Source organism: Dendrobates tinctorius, unplaced genomic scaffold (genome assembly GCF_039654945.1).
Source record: "Dendrobates tinctorius isolate UK_male_01 unplaced genomic scaffold, ASM3965494v1 ptg000081l, whole genome shotgun sequence".
In the NCBI taxonomy this organism is placed as follows: Eukaryota; Metazoa; Chordata; class Amphibia; order Anura; family Dendrobatidae; genus Dendrobates; species Dendrobates tinctorius.
Genome location: NW_027361749.1, coordinates 18,832,940 through 18,858,426, shown reverse-complemented (window position 1 = coordinate 18,858,426; position 25,487 = coordinate 18,832,940). Strand labels below are relative to the sequence as shown.

The 25,487-nt window shown below is 40.9% G+C and overlaps 1 protein-coding gene across 5 annotated transcripts in view; it reads left to right on the top strand.

The window, feature by feature from the left end:
- Window positions 1-25,161, top strand: part of RB1CC1 (RB1 inducible coiled-coil 1) — a 179,269-nt gene extending 154,108 nt beyond the window's left edge. For 3 of the 5 annotated variants that reach the window (XM_073583801.1, XM_073583802.1, XM_073583803.1), the window contains 4 exons: window positions 3,569-3,627; window positions 12,657-12,793; window positions 22,237-22,307; window positions 23,981-25,161. In XM_073583801.1, the coding sequence (XP_073439902.1) occupies window positions 3,569-3,627; window positions 12,657-12,793; window positions 22,237-22,307; window positions 23,981-24,058 (345 nt within the window). In that variant the 3' untranslated portion in view covers window positions 24,059-25,161. Of the gene's footprint in view, window positions 1-3,568; window positions 3,628-4,225; window positions 5,127-12,656; window positions 12,794-22,236; window positions 22,308-23,980 lie in introns of those variants that run through there. The other 2 variants (XM_073583804.1, XM_073583805.1) reach the window with 2 other exon arrangements.
- The last annotated feature ends 326 nt before the right edge of the window (window positions 25,162-25,487 follow it).

Sequence of the window (25,487 nt, the reverse complement as noted above, 5' to 3'; positions counted from 1 at the left end):
TCGCAGCATGCTGCAATTTTACACATATGCTGAATACGCCAAAGAAAATATACACCGTGAGCTTCCCCTTAGATTAACACTGGACCGAGTGCTATGCAATGTTTTCTCACATAGCACTCGACCGTATTCTACAGTAGTGTGACGCCTGCCTTATGGTGATGGTGCAGGAAAGAAAATTATTCACAATTCAGTGGCCACAGCATCCCTAATTGTTATTGACTATAAAATGTAATTTTTTTTTTTAAGTTTAATACTTTTATTTATTTATTTTTTTCAACTGTAAATTTTCTGAAAAGGGTTAAGTAGTTAACGGACAATAAGCTTAAAAACATACTTAAATTTGTGGTATGACAGAATATTACTTAGAAATATATAACAGACATAACAAATGAGCATTAGTTCCTCCACCTCCTAATCTTCAGATTGAAATACAAGCCTGTTATAGTCGTAAATTGACTGTTTTGGTGGTTTATCCCCCACTTCTTTTAGATATCTGAAATCAAACCTGCAGAGCTTTTCAAGTTCCATTTCTTGATTCCACAAATATGAAACATTATATATAATCAGTGCATTTGCCATTGTCTTCCGAAATTGCTCCCCACGTTATGATGCTCAAATGTAGTGTGACATGTTTTTAACCCCTTCGCACCCGAGCCTGTTTTTGCCTTCGTGACCGGGCCAATTTTTTCAATTATGACCAGTGTCACTTTATGAGGTCATAACTCTAGAATGCTTCAACGGATCCTACTGATTCTGACATTGTTTTCTCATGACATATTGTACTTCATGATGGTGGTAAAAAATTTTAGATATGATCTGCACTTATTTGTTAAAAAAATCAAAATTTGGCAAAAATTTAGAAAATTTTGCAATTTTCAAACTTTTAATTTTTATGCCCTTAAATCAGAGAGTGATATCGCACAAAATAGTTAATAAATAACATTTCCCACATGTCTACTTTACATCTGCACAATTTTGGAAACATAATTTTTTTTTTTAGGAAGTTATAAGGGTTAAAAGTTGACCAGCGATTTCTCATTTTTACAACAAAATTTGCAACACCATTTTTTTTAGGGACCACCTCAAATTTGAAGTGAGTTTGGGGGGTCAATATGACAGAAAATACCCAAAATTGACACCATTCTAAAAACTGCACCTCTCAATGTACTCAAAACCACATTCAAGAAGTTTATTAACCCTTCAGGTGCTTCACATGAATGAATGGAATATGGAAGGAAAAAATAAACATTTAACTTTTTTTCACAAACATTTTACTTCAAAACCATTTTTTTTTATTTTCACAAGTGTAAAAAGAGAAAATGAACCACTAAATTTTTTGTGCAATTTCTCCCGAATACGCCAATACCCCGTATGTGGGGCTAAACCACTGTTTGAGCACACGGCAGAGCTCAGAACGGAAAGAGTGCCGTTTGACTTTTTCAATGCAGAATTGGCTGGAATTGAGATCGGATGCCATGTCGCATTTGGAGAGCCCCTGATGTACCTAAACAGTGGAAACCCCCCACAAGTGACCCCATTTTGGAAATTAGACCCCCCCAGGGACTTATCTAGATGTGTGGTGAGCACTTTGAACTCCCAAGTGTTTCACTAAAGTTTATAATGTAGAGCCGTGAAAATAAAATCATTTTTTTTCCACAAAAATGATCTTTTAGCCCCCAATTTTTATTTTCACAAGGGTAACGGGAGAAATTGGACCCTAAGAGTTGTTGTCCAATTTGTCCTGAGTACGCTGGTACGCCATATGTTGGAGAAAACTACTGTTTGGGCACACGGTGGGGCTCGGAAGGGAAGTAGTGACGTTCTGAAATGCAGACTTTGATGGAATGGTCTGCGGGTGTCATGTCACGTTTGCAGAGCCCCTGATGTACCTAAACAGTGGAAACCCCACACAAGTGACCCCATTTTGGAAACTAGACCCCCCAAGGAACTTATCTAGATGTGTGGTGAGCACTTTGAACCCCCAAGTGTTTCAGTAAAGTTTATAATGTAGAGGCGTGAAAATAAAAAAATCATTTTTTTTTCCACAAAAATGATCTTTTAGCCCCCAATTTTTATTTTCACAAGGGTAACAGGAGAAATTGGACCCTAAGAGTTGTTGTCCAATTTGTCCTGAGTACGCTGGTACGCCATATGTTGGAGAAAACTACTGTTTGGGCACACGGTGGGGCTCGGAAGGGAAGTAGTGACGTTCTGAAATGCAGACTTTGATGGAATGGTCTGCGGGTGTCATGTCGCGTTTGCAGAGCCCCTGATGTACCTAAACAGTGGAAACCCCACACAAGTGACCCCGTTTTGGAAACTAGACCCCCCAAGGAACTTATCTAGATGTGTGGTGAGCACTTTGAACCCCCAAGTGTTTCAGTAAAGTTTATAATGTAGAGGCGTGAAAATAAAAAAATCATTTTTTTCTCCACAAAAATGATCTTTTAGCCCCCAATTTTTATTTTCACAAGGGTAACAGGAGAAATTGGACCCTAAGAGTTGTTGTCCAATTTGTCCTGAGTCCTGAGTACGCTGGTACCCCATATGTGGGAGAAAACTACTGTTTGGGCACATGGTGGGGCTCGGAAGGGAAGTAGTGACGTTCTGAAATGCAGACTTTGATGGAATGGTCTGCGGGCGTCATATTGCATTTACAGAGCCCCTGATGTACCTAAACAGTGGAAACCCCCAATTCTAACCCTAACCCCAACACACCCGTAACCCTAATCTCAGCCCTAACCATAACCCTAACCACAAACCTAACACCAACACACCCATAACCTTAATCCCAGCCCTAACCCTAACCCTAGCCCTAGCATTTTTTTTTTTACTTTTTTTTATTTTTGTTACAAGATCGGTGCCCTGCGATCTGACTCATAGTAACGCCACTTCACCTCTGATCATCTGTCAGTGTGAGATCAGAGGAGAAGCAGCGTTACTATGTGACAAGATCGCTGCCTGGCACATAATAACGCGACTTCTCCTCTGATCTCACAATGACAGATGATCAGAGGTGAAGCAGCGTTACTGTGTGACAAGATCGCTGCCTGGCACAGCTGTGCCAGGCAGCAAACAGCTGTGCCAGGCAGCGATCTAGTCACACAATAACGCTGCTTCACCTCTGATCAGCTGTCAGTGTTAGATCAGAGGGAGAAGCCGCGTTACAATGAGGGAGATCGCCGGGAAACAAGCAGCTTTCCCAGCGATCGCTCCCATTGGCTGCTGTGACGCTGACGTCATCGGGACCTGAACCAATCAGGTCTCGATGACGTCGGGGGTCCCAGCATGCATTGCGCACCGGGATCCCTGCGTTGGAAGGTATGTGGGGGTCCCGGGGGGCACAAAACCGCCGACAGTAGATAAACGTCGGCGCTGCACAAAGCCCAGCAAGCGCCAACGTTTATCTACTGTGGGCGGTCGTGAAGAGGTTAATTAGGAATCTTTGCACTTTTGGTGACCTATGGGGGAAAAAATGCAACACAAATGTCAATCACTTTACATTGAAAGTAAAGCACATATTATTATTATACATTTTGAGCTAATATTTTACTTTTTGTTATTTAAGATGTCGCAGAGCATGTCATCAGTTTCTTCAAGGCATTCTGAGAAAATCGCAATTCGAGAGTAAGTTTTTATTTTTAAAAGTTTGTTTTTCAATTTTCTTCTACATACACTTACTATATGTATAATTTGTACTTGTGCGTGTAATATATATTTTTCCCTTTTTCCATTATATTGTAAATAGTCCGATTCCTGCCACGTTTTTGAATACATAATTATTGTCATGCTCGGTAAACAAAGGGTAAGATCCCCGCACTTCTTCTCTACTGCACTTCCAGTTATTGCAGACTTGTAAATGACACACGATAAACATTTTAAATGGTAGGAGGTGACAGCATGATAGCCACCCTTATTGTTGATGCAGTGCTGAGCAGTTATGGATGCTGTAACTCAGGATTAGCAAAAAAAAAAGATGGCTAAATTCTATTGATGCTAAATATCTAAAGTTGTAAAATTGTGTTGACAGGAATATGCATAGTTGATGTCAGCAGCCTGTATAAAGTGCTATGTGTTAATAACTTACACAATTTTCCACCATTTAACTGCTGCAGAGGATCAGTAAGTCTTTTATCTAGCTGAGTGATCAGCAGAATGTTACAATTTTGACATAGTGGCTGCTTAGTTCTGATGGCTCCCTCCTATTCTCCTTTCTCTTTGTCAGAGATAGCGGCAGAGAAACAGATATTCACAGGTTTCAATATCCTAGAGAGGGGGAAAAGCATGTACAGACTCAGAGATGGCAGAGAAAGCAGGCTATAGAAGAAGGAACAAAGCACATGAAGTTAAAATAAGTGCATGATAGAAGCTGTGTAGATATAAGAGCTAATGAAGACCACAGGACCTTGGATATACTCAGACATCACATTATCTTTATTATTGGGAGAGACACTCCTACAACAGAAACGTCTGAAACCAGGATCAGGCTCCAGGCTGCATATCGGAATCTGATGAATGAAGGAATGAGAATACTAAAACTTAGTGCACTTTTATTAACTAAAGATTAATGAATATGCTGAATAAATATGTTTTCCCGTGTCAAAGGTGTCATAGACTTTAAAGATGTGGCAACTAGTGATGTGCCAACGTGCTTGGATAAAGTGTTTTTTCAGAGCATGATTGGGTGCTAACCGAGTGACTTCGGGGTGCTCGAAAATTATGTTTGAGTCCCCGATCCTGCATGTCTCGCGACTGTTCGACAGCCTCAGCACATTCAGAGATTGCCTAACAAAAACAGGCAATCCCTGCATGTGTTGTTGCTGTCGGACAGCTGCGAGACATGCAGGCGCGGGGACTCACATATTTTACGAGCACTCTGAAGTCACTCGGTTAGCACCTGAGCATGCTCTGAAAAAACACTTTATCCAAGCATGTTGGCTCATCACCAGTGGCAACTAAAGTACCCTGCTCAAATGGCATACTGGCCATGCGAGTAAGCCACCGCCCTGCTGACTGTCTGCAGGACTGCCAGATATTACTGCCAAGCATTGTACTCCCTTGAGATCAGGAAGTCGTACTGTGGATTTGTGAAAACAGGTTACATTAAAACTATGAAAAAAAATGGATAGAGTTGTCTACTTTAGGAAATCACTACTGTGGTATAATACATGATTACCTATTATAAGAGTAATCTCCAACACGGTAATGTCCTACATTATAAAAAGGGGTTTCCAGATCAGAGACTTTATTCATGGCCTTGCAGAATGTTTCTCGGTGGGAATAATAACTCGGTAACTTACATACTACTGTTTTCTAAAATGTGTCAAAAGTAGTGAACCATTTATAAGGCCAACCCCATGTTATCCGTGTCCAATATGTGATGTGTAAGATATTAGTTCTAGGGCTTTATTCTACCTTAAACACCTCTTCCTCTATTCTGCCTCAGGACACGTTGAGCAAGTAAAACGAAACCCCAGTTGTAATTTTTTACAATGCAGATTGGCTCCATTATAAAATCCCATTAGTTTGTTACAAAATTAATATATTTATAGTACAAGACTTAATGTGTTCATTTACTGTCGATTAATTGTTATGACTATTACTCTGAGATTTTTCATTGTGACAAAATCCAAAATGAGTTTACTTTCTGGGTAGATCACTTAAAATATGTTTTAACTTAAAAAGGACCAGTCACTTCGCATACATATCATAAAATCCTCCTGGAAAGACCACACCGTATAATACAATGTAAGGATATACAAATCTATCTACTAAGTGTGGTAATAATGGGATTATATAAGGAAGCAATCGCTATTTAAGACTATAGCAAAACCACAAAAAACAGTCTACCGACGACATCTGATCCGGCAGGCAGAGGTCCCTCTCCCACAGCCCCAGGAACAGGTTGGCGTAAGCGGGGGCGAAGGAAGTGTTCCCTGGAGCTGCAGGTAGAAGGACCCCTTAAAAATAAAGAAATTGTGTGTCAAGGAGAACTCAAGGAGCTCGAGAACAAGGCGGACGATCCCCCTGGGTAGGTTGGACATGCCAAGAAAATAACTGGCAGCTGCCAAGCCATCAGAGTGTGTCTGATGTTAGTATATAATGATTCGACATCACATGTTACAATCAGCATGTCCTGACCCACATGGAGACCGTCCACCCTCTTCAAGAACTCACCGGTATCCAACAGGAAGGAAGACCTTCAACAAGAGGCTGTAGTTTGGAATCGATCCAGCGATTAATATTTTCCAAGAAGTTCCCTGACCCTGAGATGATTGGGCGCCTCGGGGGAGCTTCAAGATTTTTATGCACCTTAAGTAATAGGTACATAGTAGGGATCGATGGTTCCGGAACCTGGAGTGCCTTCATTTACCTGTATGTAATTAATAAAATGAATTTCTATTTTTGCAAGCATATGGAGTTGGGATTTTTTGATCACATGTTTTTGTGGTTTTGCTTCCCATACATATGTAAGTTCTAACCCTGGTCAGATGCCAATGTTCTCCTGATTCTTGTGATGTTTTTGGTTCCTGCTTCTTTCTATGGGTGTAGTCAGACGGCCGCATAAATCGGACAGAGATTGAAACGCAGTGCACGGACTGGCTGACAGCTTTCCTGACCTGAGTCTGACCGCTTCATGTACGTCTGCAGCTGTCACGCTCGGGTCGGGAGAGACGCTTGCCAATACGGTTTCTGCGTTCTTATCTTTTTCCAATTTATACGGCGATCTGATTGCGCCCTATTTTTGTTATATGGCCCCTTCTTCCCTTCTATAGATGTACAGTCATGGCCAAAAGTTTTGATTCTGACACAAATTTTGGTTGTCACAAAGTTTTCTGTACTAGGTGTTTTTGGTTTTTTTTAAAGATATTTTAGTCTGATGTTTTATATCTTATTGACAAATCAAGTTTATGCAGAGTCCTTATATTTACTGTGTTAACCCTTATTTTCTAAAACTTCTGCAATTCATCCCAACATGCTAAATCCAGATGAACACCCATCCTTGCCTAATCAGTGCTTGGAATTGTTTGTCCACCTACTCTTTGAGATTGACCACAAGTTCTCCATGGGATTAAGATCAGAGAGGTTCCTGCCCATCAACCCTAAATTTAAATGTGTTGTTTACCAAGCCAATTAGTTATCACTCTTGCCTTGTGACATCAAGCTGGAAAAAGCATTGTTCATTATCAAATTATTGTTGGATCCTTGGAGGATATTTAGATAAACAGTTTGAAGGGGGTTTCATCAGAGAAAATAACTTAGCTCAAATCCTCTGCAGTCTATTCCCTGTTGTTCCTGCAGAATGTTGATCTGTCCTTGATGTTTTTATTGGTGAGGAATGGGTTCTTGACACCAGGCCAGCACTCAAAGGTTTTCACCTCACTGTGTGTGGAACTGCACTGGCTCCTGCATGCTGCCATTACTGGTCAAGCTCTGCATTAGTGAAACTTTTTAATGGAAAAAGAACCCTTCTCTTTGAATAAGGTTTTGGTGATTTAGTTTTCATGGCAAGGAATGTCTTTGCACTTTTTTTGCAATTCATCTGATGAGTCTTTCAAATGATCTAGAATTGATGCAAATTTTAACTACAAAAACAGAACCCTCAAGCTTTATGCAAACCAAAATTTGTGTGTCAATCTCAAAACGTTTGACCAGGATCGAAGCTCTAAATCCTTTTAGTCAACTGGGCGTTGTCCCCAAGTCTTCTGAATAGATGTCTTCTTGTGGGCAAAAAATAAACAGCTCCAGATTCAGGAGAACAGCAGCATTTGCACGAGGAAAAATAATTGCACATATTTATGGTAAGTGACATGTCCTCTTGTGTGAATTGTTTTCCTACCGGAAACAAAACCTTTCACATAACTTATTTTCCTGTATTTTATTCTGCCAACTATGGTGGATTATCATGTAGTCAAGAATTTTGTAGAAGTTTGTGATCAATTTTGCTATGGGTTCTGATAACACTTTAGTGTGCTTTTTGTCAAGAAGAGCTAAATGCCTGTCTAGTACAAGTACAATTTTATTTACTAAAAATGATAGATGTTTTTAGTTTGGAAACCTTTTTAAAGCAGGCGATCATTTTTGAAGGGAAAGATAGAGTCCTGCTCAATCGCATGCACTGTTTGAAGATCCAGAGCAAAGGAAGCGTCCGTGCCTTGGACGTGAATGATTGCAAAGAAAGAAAAATCCAGCTTCGGGAAAATGTTTCTCACTTATACATCTTATCTTCTACTGAATCTCAGTAATAGTGTGTAATATAGCTTAGAATAGGGGTCCTATGTATTGTGTCATTGAAATATTGAACGATAATGAACTTTACAACATCATTCATACACCTTAGGTCTGACAGATATGAGTATAGCCCTCAGCAATCTCCCATTAGTTCAGTAGACTGAATACACCAGCAATACACATACTTGTGCTGTGTATAGACCAGGAACATGGGACTCCCTTTGTTATTGTATGTTAGGTTACAGGAAAAAAGACCATTATAACTATTATCTATAATGCTGTAGATAAGCCCACGGTCCGACCTGCAAGATAAGAAAAATAAGTTTTATTATAGTCACCCGGGGGGGGGGGCGGTCCGATGGGTGCCGCAGGACCCGGTCCGGCTCCTCCCATGTTTTTGCGACGTCGTCCTCCTGCTTGCTTCACCACTCCCAGTTGAGGGCAGAACAAATTCCTGTAGTGCGCAGGTGCTGCGCCTCTCTGACCTTTCCCGGTGTCTGCGCACTGCAGTTCTTTGCTCTGCTCTCAACAGGGCAGAGAAGTATGCCTGCGCAGAAGTGCGATGCCGGGAGCGAGGAAGCAAACAGGAGGGTGGTGTCGCAAGAAGATGGGAGGCACCGTACCTGCGACACCCATCAGGACCGCCTCCCCGGGTGAGTATAATAAAACTTTTTTTCTTATCTTTCAGGTCGGACCGGGGGCTTATCTATAGCATTATAGAATGCTGTACATAAGCCCTGAAAGGTAGTGGCCGCATCTTTTAGCGGACAAAACAGGTGACAGGTTCCCTTTAAGTGTCACTATCTGAGAGCAGCATCTCGGATGCATGACTAGTCCCATTTTGCAATCGCCTTTCCAAAGTACGACACTATGCTAGGATGCCAGTGGGTTATCATTGCATCAGGACAACTGGTCGCACCTGTGATTGAAGCCCAGCCACAGAAGACCTGTGATTTTAGTTATTTACTTAAATAACATGGTGTTGCAATATATAGAACAAGCGGTCTGAGGTTCAACCCCTTGAGTGGACTATAAAATAAAGTAAAAAAGAAAATGAAATATTTTAATCATCCATTTTCCTTTTTAAAAATACATAGAAAAAAAATTGGTATGACCAGATCTGTAAAGCTCAGATTATTATTATACATTTTTATAGCGCCATTTATTCCATGGCGCTTTACATGTGAAAAGGGGAAATATAGACAAGTACAATAAACATGAGCAATACAAGGCACACACAAGTACAGAAGGAGAGAGGACCCTGCCCGCGAGGGCTCACAGTCTACAGGGGGGATGGGTGAGGATACACTAGGAAAGCGTAGAGCTGGTCAATCAAAATCTGAAATAAATTAATCTGTGCAGTAAAAGCTGTAGAGAGAAAAAAAAGTCGTAAGTGCCAAAATTGCATTTTCTACCACAACTACACTACAAATAGCAATAAGAAGAAATGAAAAGGTTTTATGTTCTCTGAAATTGTACCAATTACAACGTCGGTTCACCATGCAAAAAGCAAAACCTCACACAGGTCCACCAAAGGGAAAGTGCAAATGTTACGTATTTTTACAAAATTCCGATTTATTTTTTCACCCATCAAAAGAAGAATTAACTAATTTGGTATTTCCGTAATTTTGCTAAGCTGAAGAATCATCAATGAGCGCAGTAAAAACAAAACAGATACGTGTCCTAAGGTGGTGCAAAGAATAAGGCCCTATGATACCAACAAAGAGTAAAGTGTTTGTAAATATGGGGAGAAGCATAAATGAAAAGCCAAAAATATACTTTATTCCGAAGGGTTTAAGACCCTAGTGTGAAAAAAAAGTTGTCTTCTTCTACAGCATACAAAAGTTATCAGGCTTTGACTGTTACATAATTGAGTTAGTTTTCTCAAGTTTCTGGATTCCGTACACTTGTGGTAGGTGGTACATTAGCCATACAACAGAATGACAGCATACCATTAAAAGCAAGAATATACAGTTATGTCTTGCATTTCTACTCTATAAATAGTCATTAAATTGCATGCAGGAGCTGACATTTTTATTAGAAGACCTATATGGCATTTACAATGTACATCATCATACAAATCCTGAATATATGCACATGGGGAACATTTAGCGACCTTGCCTTTAAGATTTAATGTTGATTTCACATTAGAAAAAGTACAACCTTAAATTGTGATTTAAAGATTAAGGTTACTTTTCCAACCTACACACTGTAGTTAGTGCACGTGGCTATTGTGTTGTATACAGTAGTGTCAATATAGAGATACTTCCAGCACACAGTTTAAATATCCGTGTAACCTGGAGCACGGAGAGATGCCCTGTCAAAACGTGGATGTGTAGCCGAAATGGAGGAGGAATCTAGCTCACGGGCAAACAATTTTTTTATTCAGGTAAGTATGGTACAAAGGATTTAGGACAAAATCTTTGTTAGCGATAATATCTACGCTTTTCATGTGTTTTAGCACTCTGTCATGACACCTGAAACGCGTAGATGCTATTACTGACTTGAAGATTTTAGCCTTAATCCTTTGTACCATACATGCCCGAATAAAGAAATTGCTTCCCTGTGAGCTGAATTTTTTCATCATTTCCATTGTATACAGTATGGTAGAATCTTCTAAATTAAATATTAATTGTGTTTTTCTGGCTACAAAAAAAGTATACTTGGTTGTACGTTCTATTGCTTGAGAATCTGTGAGACAAAAGGAAGGTGTTCTAAAAAAAAAAACGACGCTAAGCAAGCCCTTCTAAAAACTTAGGGCCCCGTCACACATAGCGACTCACCAGCGATCCCGACAACGATATGAACTTGTCAGGATCGCTGGTGAGCTGCCAAACAGGCAGATCTCAGCAACAATCAGGACAGCGACATGCGGGTAACAAGCGACGCACGTCGCTTAGTTACCCACTGTGTACCTTAGTTACCAGCGCGCTAGTGCAGGGAGTTGGTAACCAAGGTACACATAGTGTTTACCAGATCGCTGATCGCTGGTCTCCCGCCTGCCACACGCAGTGATGCGTGCTGGCCAGCGGGAGACCAGCAATCAAAAAAATGTCATGGCCATTCCAGGCCGGTCGCTGGTAAGTGTCACACACAGCGATCTCGCTGGTGACATCGCTGTTGCGTCACAAAACTTGATCACTGTGTGTGACGGGGATTTACGATGGCCGACTTTGAAATGGGAAGGTGTTTGTTCTCTCTCCATTTGGAATCTACTTCCTCCAGTCACACTAGCTCATTAGATGATCAGAAGAAATCCCAGCAGCATTTCAGCTCAAGTTACATCTTAAGGCCCCCACACACATTGGATCGAACGACTGGATGGGTTGCCGGCAAAATGTGTTTAGAGACCTGCTGTTTCCCTAGGCAGATGATGTTGGGCTAGAGAAGGATCTGTGGCCTGTTGGATTTCCAACCCTGATCCTTTTCTACTCTGGGAAACAAGCCACTGCCAGGCTTCTCTGTCACTAGCCCTCTCATAGAGAACACAGGAGCTCTCGGTCAAGGTCGGTTGGTTAAGCTGATTGTTCCTATGTATGAGAGTGCTGGGGGACATAGCAGTTGTCTGACTGAGCATTAAGCTGAGAGCTCTTTAAAGTGTATGGGGACCTTTAAAATGGTGAGCCCTTTTAAAGTGAATCTTTAGCCAGGTTTTTGCCCCATAAGAGAGCAGCATATAGTAGGAGCAGAGATACGAATTCCAGCAGTGTGTAACTTTGTGGGCTTTTTGCTGTAGTTTTGATAAAACACTGTTATATCTTCTCTGCTAATCCTCTCACTGCTATGTAGTCCTTAATGTTCATGAGCCCTAGCTATCTCCAACCGCCACCACTAATTAGCAGCTCTGGCTATGCACCAGTTAGACAGAAAGGTGTCAGTCAATGTTGTGGGCAGGTTATTCATTGCACATCACTGAGAGGACTAATAGAGCTCCAAGAGATAAACTAGCGAATTTATCAAAACTAGCTAGGAGCCCAGTAATAGACCCGGTGAGGGAATCGGAGGATGTGTTCCTATTTTACGGTACCATAAGATTGGGAAGAATAAACTTGATAACAGATTCCCTTTAAATGTAACTACTTGCAAAACTTGTGCTTTACTTTTTGCCGGAATGATCCTGATCTCCAAACACCTACATTTTTACTAATGCAGGGTTGCCTTCTGCTTGCTGTTTCACGTGCATGACAAAGAGTGGTAATCTGTGATTCTCATATTGTCACATCGGCATCACTGGGCTGCCTTCTTACATCGATGGCCGAGCGTTCCCCTGGTATTCTATGTTCAGTTTGAATGTACCAGTACTATTGAAGTTAAGAAATAATGTATGTGACACGTTCTCATTTAACAGTTATCTGGTGCATGACATTGTTCATATCATTAAGAATAAAGGAAAACATGTCTTCTTTTTGTTTACATGTTAACAGCTTCCAGGTTGGGGATTTGGTTCTTATTATTTTGGATGAACGTCACGACAATTATGTGTTATTTACAGTCAGCCCAACGCTGTATTTCTTGCATTCGGAATCTCTTTTGGCATTAGATCTTAAGCCAGGTGAGTGTGGTAAGTGTCACCCAGGAGTATTTCAGCCCCATTAAACTTGCTACTTTGATTTTATTCTGTGGAATTATGCCTGTATGGTACATAAGTAAAAGTATTTTTACATTTTCAACAACTTCGAAGATGATTATATTTTTGTTGTGTCATGTTATCCTAGTCATGATTTTTTTTTCTAATATATCCTCCCCCTTTTCTGAGACAAGCAAATCATGTGTCTTATAATCTATCAAAAAGGTCTGTATCAAGTTCCTTTTTGATAGGTCGAAAGGTTACCATAAACCATAAAAATTAACTTTTATTTTAAATGCCATTGTCCCATCCCCTGATGACGCCGCACATGCGGTGAAACATGTTGGGGGGATGAGTGCTCTAGTCATGAGCGCACAGACCCCCGGCAGGCCCGCACAGTCCCCCGGCAGGCCCGCACAGTCCCCCGGCAGGCCCGCACAGTCCCCCGGCAGGCCCGCACAGTCCCCCGGCAGGCCCGCACAGCCCCCCGGCAGGCCCGCACAGTCCCTCGGCAGGCCCGCACAGTCCCTCGGCAGGCCCGCACAGTCCCCCGGCAGGCCCGCACAGTCCCCCGGCAGGCCCGCACAGTCCCCCGGCAGGCCCGCACAGTCCCCCGGCAGGCCCGCACAGTCCCCCGGCAGGCCCGCACAGTCCCCCGGCAGGCCCGCACAGTCCCCCGGCAGGCCCGCACAGTCCCCCGGCAGGCCCGCACAGTCCCCCGGCAGGCCCGCACAGTCCCCCGGCAGGCCCGCACAGTCCCCCGGCAGGCCCGCACAGTCCCCCGGCAGTCCGCACAGACCCCCGGCAGGCCCGTTCAGACCCCCGGCAGGCCCGTTCAGACCCCCGGCAGTCCGCACAGACCCCCGGCAGGCCCGCACAGACCCTGCCCGCACACACAGACACGCACAGTGTCCGCCCACGCACCGCCCACACTCTTCCCCCTTCCCGAACAGGATGTGCAAGTACAGAAAGGGTTTTTTTTATTTCCGATATTTCTGTCCCATTGACTTGAATGGGACTTCCGGTATCGGATTCGGCGATACCCGATACTTTTTGGGTATCGGCCGATCCAGTCCGATCCGATATTTCTCAATATCGGATGGTATCGCTCAACATTAGTCATACGGCTGCCCAGAAACTGGACCGTCTGTTTTTTGACCACCTTTTAGTAAAGCGACATCATTATTAACCCTGCTGTTCGGTTCATATAGGCTATACACTTGTACTGTTTGCATCAATATGACCTATTAAAGTCTGTAAAATTTGATGTTTAGCTACTCTAAGCGTATTCCATCAATACCAGTTGTATTATTTAACTGCATGTGAACATGGTTGGTCAAAAACAAATGAAAAATAAAAATCAAAACTTCAGTTTGCTTTATTTTCTTTAGAAAAGGGTTGTACAGGTTCACTTATTGCTACATTCAGCTCCATTTTGACGGAGCTCGGAGAAACTGGTGTGAAAATGCCAAAAGTCACAAAATTTTGCAATTTTTTTTGTCGAAGCAATGTACACCACAGTTGTAGCTAAATTCTGCAAAAATTGCTTTTGATGAATCGGCCTTTATTTTCCATTGTAAAATTTGCAGCTAAACTATCACAAGTGCAGGAGACCTAACCTTTAAAGAGTTATTTTTTTTTATATATAGTTCTTTTAATTGGAAGTAGATCAGTGAGGGCCGAGGTCCTGAGACCCCCAACGATTAACTCCGAAACATTCCTAGAGGTGTGCAGTTTAAAAAACAGAAGTTAGCACCAGCCTCGGCGCACCCACAGAACAGGGTTCGGATGAATTTGCTTTTTTGATTAGTTCAGAACCTGAATCCAACCAATCTACTTGCAATTAAAAGGACAACATAAGCAAATAGCAAATGTTTAGATATTCGTTACGTAATAATAATCTCAATGCTTCTCCCTAGTTTTCGCTAATACTAAAATTAGGTCCAATATCATATGTGCAAATATATCATTAGTGCACTGAGAGCAACGAGGATGGCGCATGCACGCTGAGTGGTGGACAACTCTCCGGATCAGCTAGGACTATGGTTTCTTAACATCATGTGGGAATGTTGCACCATTGGGTTGTGACACAGATCTGTGCCCCCCTCCAAAATAATTATGTTCATACATCGGAGAGTAGATAAGGAGAGAGACTGTAAAATACAGTGGTGTTAGAAATGTATCTCGCCTCCCCCAAAATAGACACTGTCCAATCCTGTAATTGGTAGTGAAAAGCGGTGAACAATAGACAGCCTTGTTTTCATGCTAACAGCTCTTCATGTTGTCAATTTTTCTGCTTATATGCCTCATCTTTTTTTTTTCATAAACTGGAACGATCCAGAATATTTTAATTTGAAATGATTTTATCTCACAAGACTGAAGTCTTGTTGGCGTAGAAAGGATACTGTGATCTGTTGTTAATGTGCAGAAGTCCCTGACCTTTGGAGGCAATTCTGATTACTAGTTGGGCAATGGTGGTGTTAAAGGTTGCAGCTTAAAGAAGAATATAAAGCCTTTTCTGTATCCATGCAGCAGCATCTAATGCTGCCAATTGTTATTTTTAATTTTTACTTTTAAAAACTACAGAAAACATTGTGGCACATACGTATTTTTAGATAAAGTTGCTTTAGCTTCAAGAATGGTCTCTATCATCCAAATTTTTTTGTTCGTTTCATTATTTTTGTTTTCTCTAAAAGCATGTCAGAAGGTAAATTTAGATTACATTATTTAAAGTTGAATTTGACCTCTTTAAGACCTATCCACATACAACCGCACGCAAACATGGGAGGAGCGTCCAAACTTCTTGTAGATGTTATCCTTGGTGGAATTTGAATCCCGGACCCTAGCGCTGTAAAGCTTCAGTGCTAACCACTTAGGCAATGTGCTGCATCGTCCACATCCATTCATATAAGAGATCCTGACATAGCTTAATTTCAATAGGAGGCTTTTATGGACCAGACAGTCCCAGGTGACAGGTGTGAACTTATTATGGTATGACGCCGCAGTAGTTTTGCAAGCTAATTTTCTATCAATTGTTCTATAGTTTGCTGAACCAAGGAGAACTAGAGTATAAACTGGAAGAGGGAAACCGTATTATATTTCCTACAGTGGCAGCTAAGTGACGTTCAGGTTGCTCCTTGTGAGCGCGTTGTCCTGATCACTCCCTGTGCCCAGTGATCAGGCGACTTGTCTGGTTTGTTACAATGCGGTGGGCTGTGTCTGAGGTTTCAGCATCTTGTTGAAGATAACACTCATCTACCTCGCACACTGATCCAAAAGACACGCCAGTCAAGTGTATTGAGCAAAGGCACCTCCACTATACGAGTTCTGCCCGGGACAGTTTGTACATCACATATTTGACCACCATTCCCAGGGCACACAACGGCGAATCCTCGCAGTTCGTGGGCTGAAGATATGCCTAAGTCTGCAGTCACACAGAGTGACTGCAAACTTTTCATTTTAGACCGGAAAACCCCTTTAAGTTTTAAAAAGTATTTTTAAGCCAAAAAGAGTGGTAGAACTGGTTAAGTGGTTAAAACCTGATGGTAAAGTCCCTTCAAAGGGGAAAATAATTTAAAAATGCTGTAGTTTTGATCAGTGCTGAACTGAGCACTATACTAACCTATAAAAAGCCTGAGTCGATAAACCACTCCGCTCTCACTGATGATCTTCTGCTTCTATATTGAAGCAACCGGTGGGGCTTTCAGAATTGGGACCCCACCAATCACTGAACTGTGACATATCTAAGGGGTTATCTTTTTACATGCTGAGCTAAGGCCCTAATCTCCATCGGTTGGCAGTCAGCATAATACATGTCTATACAGGGAGTCAAAGCTGTGCATCAGAAAAACAGAACTCTGGTAACAATTAAGGTATATTAATAAACGGAATATAATTTTTTATGTAAAAATACAATATGATTAATAGTGGACATATATCATGCCATTATTATATAAATGTGTCGAGTGCTGTCTCAACGTATTATACACTCTTTCATCCCAGAAGATATACTATTTTCATAATCGTTGATTCTTATGCTTCTTTTGTTGCATCTTTCTTTCTGTCCAAGTTGTAGACAATCATAATGAAAACCTAACGTTTGGTATTTCCAACTTTGCAATTTTATCGCAAAAAAGTAAAGTTTTAATTTATCCAGCATTCTTTCTAGCAGAGGAGTACAGTTGCTCTTCTGCAGCTGATTTATTCTACAGGGCTGTGGAGTCGGAGTCGTGGAGTCGGAGTCGGTGCTCATTTTGGTGGAGTCGGTATAAAATGGACCGACTCCGACTCCTAAAATATATAATAAATTGGGTACAGTAATTCAATGCAGGATGTGCTGAATATTTTTTCATAGGAGTTTGGGAAAGTTATGAAATGTCCTATAAATGGCTGTTCTATTCCTGATCTAAGGCTACATTCACACACAGCGTTTTTCCTGTGTTTTTTGAGGATACGTTTTTCAGCTGCAAAAGCAGATCATCTTTTTAAAAAACTGCATCACCTGAAAGGTTTTTGAGCTCATAGATAATGTTTTCAATAGCAAAAGCAGATTAGAAATCTGCTCTATCTATCCATTTATCCATATCTGTCTATCCATATCGTATCTGTACCAAAAAGAATGAAAACCGGGTAGTACACCAATATATATTCTGTTCTATCTAAATATCTTGATTATTGGATCATAAAAATGATTAAATGTCTGAGGTTCACATTGTACTACAATACATTTTTCACTTAAATATAAGCAATATGTGTGGGAGTCGGCGTCGCGGAGTTGGAGTCGGAGTCGGTGTAAGGGAAATTGAGGAGTCGGAGTCGCAGGTTTGGCTTACCGACTCCACAGCCCTGTTATTCTAGTCTCTGTCCTCATAGATTTATTTTCTAGGTATAGGAATACCTACTTTGCCTTTTGCTACGTTAATCATGCAGTATATACTGCCCCGAGGGGATCTTCCTGAAAAGACGTATGACTTGTTGACATTTCAGTGACTTCGTATTAGCTGCTGATCGTTGTTTGCCAGATCTCAAACATTTTAACTGTCCAGACAGGAGATTGAAGCTAATATTTAGAATATAAACTCACGTATTTATGGCTGGACATTAACCTGCAGAGTTTTTGTTTAAGCTGGGGTAAAATAAATAAAGCAGCAAGGCTAAGTCAGGCAATTGGTAGGCTAACCTTAAAGGGTAGTGGATCTAATGCAGATTGATTTTATTTGAAAGATAATACATTTTAATCCTTAAGGAACTCCTGCTGTGTCCTAAGCCATAGCAAAAAGGAGTCATTTGAGGCAAAGTCATAAGCAGAAAGAAATACTACCTCTGTGTTAAACATTTTCTCAAAAAAGTACGCGGGGCAACTTCAAGATTTTACATTTTTTAATTTACCTTTCTAGGAAAGTTGGATGACAAAGAAAGACTTTCATTTACTTAAAGAGCAAAGGTCTGTTTACACAAACCGACTGGCGGCACGATATGAGCCCCGTCACAGCGAGATCGCTGATTTTGTGACGCATCAGCGATCTCTCCAGCGATCTCGCTGTGTGTGACATTCATCAGCGACCGCCCCCCCCAGGTATCACTGATCGTGCAGGTTCGTCCTGGGCCATTTTTTGATCGTTGGTCTCCCGCTGGCCAGCACGCATCACTGCGTGTGACAGCGGGAGACCAACGATTCTCGACTCTGCACGCTGGTATCTAGGGTAAACAGCGGGTAACTAAGAGCCACGTGGCTCTTGGATACCCGCTGTTTACCCTAGATACCAACGTGCACACTGGTATCTAGGGTAAACAGCGGGTAACTAAGAGCCACGAGGCTCTTGGATACCCGCTGTTTACCCTAGATACCAGCTTGCTCGCTGGTCCTGATCGCTGGCGAGTCTGTCTAACTATGTCCCAGCGATCCCATCCATGTCGGATCGTTGGTGGGATCGCTGGGACATCGTTGTGTGTAAAGGGGCCTTAAGATCGCCACAAACATTTAGGCTGAGTTCACACGTGGCGCTTTTTTCGCGTTTCCGCGGCGGTTTTAACCGCGCGATTTTGCCGTGAAAACGCGAAAAATAAGCATGCCATGCATTCCTATGGGATTCCGCAATGCTGTGCTAATGCTGTGGTTTTTACCGCGGGGCCGAATCGCTTCGCGGTAAAAACCGCAGCATGCTTATTAATTTTGCGGAATCGCGGCGATCCCGCACCCATCGGAATGCATTGTTCCGCTTACTTCCCGCATGTGGCTGTGCCCACCATGCGAAAAGTAAGCAGAACATTTGCGGATGGTACCCATGGTCCGGAGGAGAGGAGACTGTCCTCTGGGCTTTGGGTACCATATCCCTGTAAAAAATAGAATTTAAAATAAAAAATATTGTTATTCTCACCTTCCGGTGTCCCGCGCAGCCTTCCCACCTCTCTCCACGCTCTCGTTCCTAGTAATCCTAGTAGGATTAATCTAGTAATTCGCGCGATGTCGTCGCGAATGACCGAGAGACATCGCGATCCCGCGAGAACTGACGTCATTGCGGGCATTTTCGCAAAGGATTACTGGGAACGGCTGCGCGGGACGTCGGAAGGTAAGAATAACACCATTTTTTATTTTTTTTTGCATTTTATCTTTTACTACTGAGGCTGCATAGGCAGCCTCAGTAGTAAAAAGTTGGTCACACTTGTCAAACACTATGTTTGACGAGTGTGACCAACCTGTCAATCAGTTCTCCAAGCGATGCTACAGATCGCTTGGAAAACGCTAGCATTTTGCAAGCTAAATACGCTTGCAAAATGCTAGTTTTTCCGCGGGAAAATCGCGGGAATTTAAAATGCGATTTTCCCGCGGAATGGAATTCCGGAATTCTCGCGGTAATTTCCGCGAGAGTTCCGGTACGTGTGCACTTAGCCTAAATGATTGGCGGTAGTCTGAATGCCTGATTACACAGCAAATACAGACTCTGGATTGGGATCCAGAATAAAGCACTGCATACAAGAGATGATAAAATCAAATGTTAATTTTTAAATAAAATTTTAAAATAAAACCATTAGGTGCCTCATGTCAGCTAGGGGTCGCAGCAACATGTATAAATTACCGGGACAAAAAAGTGTAATAGATACAATACATACAGTACATTTATATTACTTTTCATGTAAAGTTACATAAATAATTTACATATTTTTCTCATAAGTGTTGGATAAGTGTGGGAAAGTATACATGCAGCAAGTTTAAGAAAGTGCTTGGTTCTGTAAACATATGATTTCTATAACGCAGCCTATGTATGGTTCCCACAGGTATTCAGAGTCAGTAACAACCGTATTGTAACTACATTAGAGTATAAGCCTAAAGGAATACATATCAATAGCAGATTAAGTAATCATATAACATCTCATCTGGTATCTTACATGGAGAAACAATTCAATCACAAAGTGCTTAGTGCTTAATGATATACACTGCTCCAAAAAATAAAGGGAACACTTAAACAACAGAATATAACTTCTGTGAACTCAAACTGTCCTCTTAGGAAGCAACACTGATTGACAATCAATTTCACATGCTGTTGTGCAAATGGAATAGACAACAGATGGAAATTATTGGCAATTATCAAGACACCCTCAATAAAGGAGTGGTTCTGCAGGTGGGGACCACAGACCACATCTCAGTACCAATGCTTTCTGGCTGATGTTTTGGTCACTTTTGAATGTTGGTTGTGCTTTCACACTCGTGGTAGCACGAGACGGACTCTACAACTCACACAAGTGGCTCAGGTAGTGCAGCTCATCCAGCATGGCACATCAATGCAAGCTGTGTTAAGAAGGTTTGCTGTGTCTGTCAGCGTAGTGTCCAGAGGCTGGAGGTGCTACCAGGAGACAGGCCAGTACACCAGGAGACATGGAGGGGGCCGTAGGAGGGCAACAACCCAGCAATAGGACTGCTACCTCAGCCTTTGTGCAAGGAGGAACAAGAGGAGCACTGCCAGAGCCTTGCAAAATGACCTCCAGAAGGCCACAAATGTTGGACAATTTCCATCTGTTGTCTATTCCATTTGCACAAAAGCATGTGAAATTAATTGTCCAACAGTGTTGCTTCCTAAGTGGACAGTTTGATTTCACAGAAGTTTGATTTACTTGGAGTTATATTCTGTTGTTTAAGTGTTCCCTTTATTTTTTTGAGCAGTGTGTGTATATATATATATATATATATATATATATATATATATATATATATGTATTGGATATAACGCATGTTCAGTAGAGAAATCCAATGTTGCATAAATGGACAAACATATGATCCAAGAAGATTGCCTACATTGAAGGCCAAGGGAGATGAGGATGCTAGCTGTGTCCCTCACCCCCCAATCAAAGACTTTCATTTACGTAAATAGCAAAGGTTTACACAAACTGACTGGCAGCACAATATGATCGCCAATCATTTAATGATTGTCGGTAGTCTGCCTAATTACACAGGCAGACCAAAGTAAGTGATGTGCATTAAGTGATCTACACTAGATCGCTCAGCGCACATAGACAGCCATAGTTCTCAGCAGAGTGAGTCCTGTATACACAGGAAGATGCATCACCGAGAGCGATGATCTTTTGTGCTGCACAGAAGATCAATTCACCTGATAAACAAGCGTTTGGCTTCTTCATCAGATAGTCTGCAGCCTGTTTACATGGCAAAATAGTTGTGAAACAGCATTCGCTCACTATTATGCAGCGAAAATGCCCCTTTAGAGGTGGCAGCTAAGTAGGGAGCAGGAATGTCTAGCACAGAGCGGAGTACAAGTTCCATAGAAAGTCTATGACTATCTCATAAATTTTCTCTTTCTACTGAATCTGTACTGTGCGTTGAGTGTGCAGTCAAGCAGGATCTGTGCATTTCTAAGAGGTCTTTTGATTAAACAGTGAGAGGGACCCAGATCTTCACTGAATTAATGGCCCTTCACCATATAAACATATGAAAAGTCATCTATCTAGTGTAGTTACTTTTTAAAGTGATTGGGGCAGGGGCACGTAGAGCTGTATAATAACAAAATAGGCATTACTTAAAGCTCCAGTGCCAGTCTCTGAACTGATGGCGGCCATTGCTGCAGCTGTGATATCCCTTATGCAACACCTGGCCCCTGCAGCCAGTAAGTGGCATTAGCGATCTTGCTTCAGCCTACCTCTAGCCATATTGCGTATCTACAGTTTGTACCCTTAAAAAAAAGTTTCAGAAATTTTTTTTTTCCAGAAAATGTTAACTCAGTACATAAAGGAGTTAATACCACTAAGGGTTAAACTTGTGAGGACTGATAGATAATGGTCACAATAACATGCAATCTCATTCACTAGCTGTGACAATGTGATCCCATGTTGCAGAACTACATTTCGTCATGTAGCTCTAGATTTACCTGTTCTGTTGTGTGAAGTCTGATGCTTACTATGTTTTATACATTTTTCCTTGTTTCATGCAGCTTCTGGTTCTTCTAGAAGGCCCTGGGTACTTGGTAAAGTGATGGAAAAGGAGTATTGCCAGGCAAAAAAGGTAAACTGCGTGCATATGCAATCCTTTGTTTTTAGATCTCCGTTACATAGTTATCTGTAACGAGCTTTTGCACAGGATAAATTGAGAGTTAAGGTGATATTATATATGCAGAATCATTGATGTTTCAGAATATGGTTTCATTTCTCAAGTATTTAATGTAACTGAGAAGTCTTGAAGTAGATGACAGGTAGTGAGACAAAAAGGACCGAGCTCCAGTACAACACACAACATGTGGACAGTGTAGGATTATTTCTAGAAGAACAAGACCATGTTTTTCTAATCCTACACAACTGATTCTTAGAACCCTCAATTTCATAGAATCGTAGAGTTGGAAGGGACCTCCTGGGCCATCTGGTCCAACCCCCTGCTCAAAGCAGGATTCGCTAAATCATCCCAGTCAGATGTCTGTTCAGCCTCTGTTTGAAGACTTCCATTGAAGGAGAACTCACCACTTCTCGTGGCAGCCTGTTCCACTCATTGATCACTAACTGTCAAAAAGTTTTTTCTAATATCTAATCTGTGTCTCCTCCCATTCAGTTTCATCTCATTGCTTCTAGTCTTTCCTTGTGCAAATGAGAATAAAGTTGATCCTGCTACAATTTGGCCTTGTTCACATTAGGGTTATGACTTCTGTTCTGACTCAGATCTTTTTACAGTTTATCCTAATGATTTTGGTGGATGCTGTTGGCTTTTAATGGCTCCATTGCATACTGACCCCTAGAATTTAAACCCTTTATATATCTGTTTTTTTATGTCTATCTATTGCGTTAAACTTTTTTCATGTTCTATTTCATCCATTTTTCTGGATCAACCTCAACAATCCAAGTCTATGAATGTCCATTAAAGAGAACCTGTCATCTCAGAAAGCATCTACTTGCATACATAGGGTCACTCTACAAGTAGATAGCATTACAATGATTCCTGGCCAAGCTGCCTTACTGAAAGTTTGGCTACTGGGAGAAAATGAACTTATTTCCTCCCAGGAGCCGCCGTCTTTCAGTCTTGGGGTGGAGAGGTTACAGTCACTGCTCACCATACTGTGAGTGGTGGCTGTCATCCTGGCATTTTGATTGACAGCTCACTCTGCACAGATACACTACAGAGCTGGGGTGAGCCTACACCTGCAGCTCATAGTATAGTGAGCAGTGCTGTGAGCTATGACTGTAGCCTCTTCACACACGCCCCATGACTTAAAGCTGAGAATAACGAGAAGAAATAAGTTAATTTTCTACATGCCGCACTGTAGCACTATTTACCTGCAGAACAATTCTATATCTGCAAGTAATAAATTGCATTTTTCCAGATGACAGGTTCCCTTTAAGCAAAGCTGAAAAACTTAAACCATATGTTTTAACACCAGCTTTATTACGGTTTTCATCCATTTTTAAGTGACTCATTTTCTAAGTGACAAATATAAAACTTCAGACAGTTTAACTATTCCAGTTTGTAATAATGGATGAGAAAAAAAGACGAGGCTGAATGGCTGACACACTGGAAAAAAATGTTCGTGTTGACCAACAAAAAAGGAAACAGATGTGTGAATGGACTCTTAGTAAGAAAATATTCATGTCCATATTGCGGGATTGTACATTGTAATAATGCTGTAATGGAAACAACATGACGTTGAATATGTCACTGTTTAAAAAGGAATTATAACCATGTCTCTGTTTCAGGCTCAAAACCGTTTCAAGGTTCCTTTGGGTACAAAATTTTATCGTGTGAAAGCAGTGCCATGGAACAAGAAAGTCTAAACTGCCCACCTATACAGCTATTACACACTTCTATCCTGGCTTGTTTTACCCATATGTATATATGCATATATATATATAAATATGTATGTGTGTATATATATATACAGTATATATACACAACCTAAACAGCTGCTCATCCTTTTCTTTTATGGAGATTGGAATTCAGGTCCTTAATGGTTTTGCATAAAGATTTCTTTTTTCCTGGCTTTTGATTTAGAAATGTAAATCTTACACGAGATGGTTCTGCATATCTGCCCCTGTTTTCTTTTTTTTTTTTTTTTCATCTAAAATACTTAGAAATGTGGACCAAGACATGTTTGATCTTTCATGGGCAGGTGATATGAAGTTTTTTTTTTTTTTTTTTTTTTACTTTAGCCATACTTTCTGCCTGATAAATATAAATTAGCTTGTACTTAGATGTTAAATGTTAGTTACCATTATTACCAGCATTGTCTCTTTGTGAAATACATTTATCTAAAGTACTGGCACTCTTCAACACGTCCTTTATAACCTGTGTAAATTTTACATCAAAGGGGAGTGTGTATGGCATGCAGATAATCACTATTCAATTTACTATGAGTTTGCCTCAGTAATAAATGGGGTAAAAGTATGATAAATATTGGAATTTATCTATTTACTTACAATATGGCGTGGTAATATCATAAAAAATACTTATTCTATTGGCTGGTCAATGCAGCTTTCCAATGCACTTTTGGTTGATTTTTTTGGACATTTTGAAGGGAAAAATGTATGCAGCACTACACGGCAAACCATGCTAAAGCAACCCCAGCCATACGGAAATTCTTTGTTATGTTAAATAGATCATATTGATAAAATTGTATTTTATAGTTGAGTTTCAGGCAAAAGAACTTCATTGTACATTAACCATACTCGAGTAACAAATTGTATTGCAAAGACATGTAGAGTTTTAAAACAATAAAAATTTAAAAATGTAAATGTTTCAAAATCTGTCTTTTAAAAAAATATGTATACTGTACATATAATAAAACACAATATTATTGTGCATAATTTTATTCATGCATCTAAGTTATGTGAAATGTTATGCTCTAGTAATGTTTTCCAATAAAACAAGGGAAAAATTGTGTCTCTGTTCTACTAATTAAGCATTTAGATTTAATAGAGGAGAAATACTCCCACGGGTTATAAAATGGGATATTTTTTTTTTTTTTTTACTAGCAGGTGATAAGATTAATGTTCTTTTCTATGTAATACTTTAATTGTTTTAAGAAAACACTTTTTTTATTGTAGTTTAATGAATATATACAGTAATATACTTTGACATAGGGTGTTACCTCAAAGGCTGCACTATACTTTCAAATAAGACAGTCGTTCAGAAAATGATAAATGTATTGGTTTCGGCCTCATTCCGACATTCCTGGCACACGGACTAAGAATGAACAGCGATGCA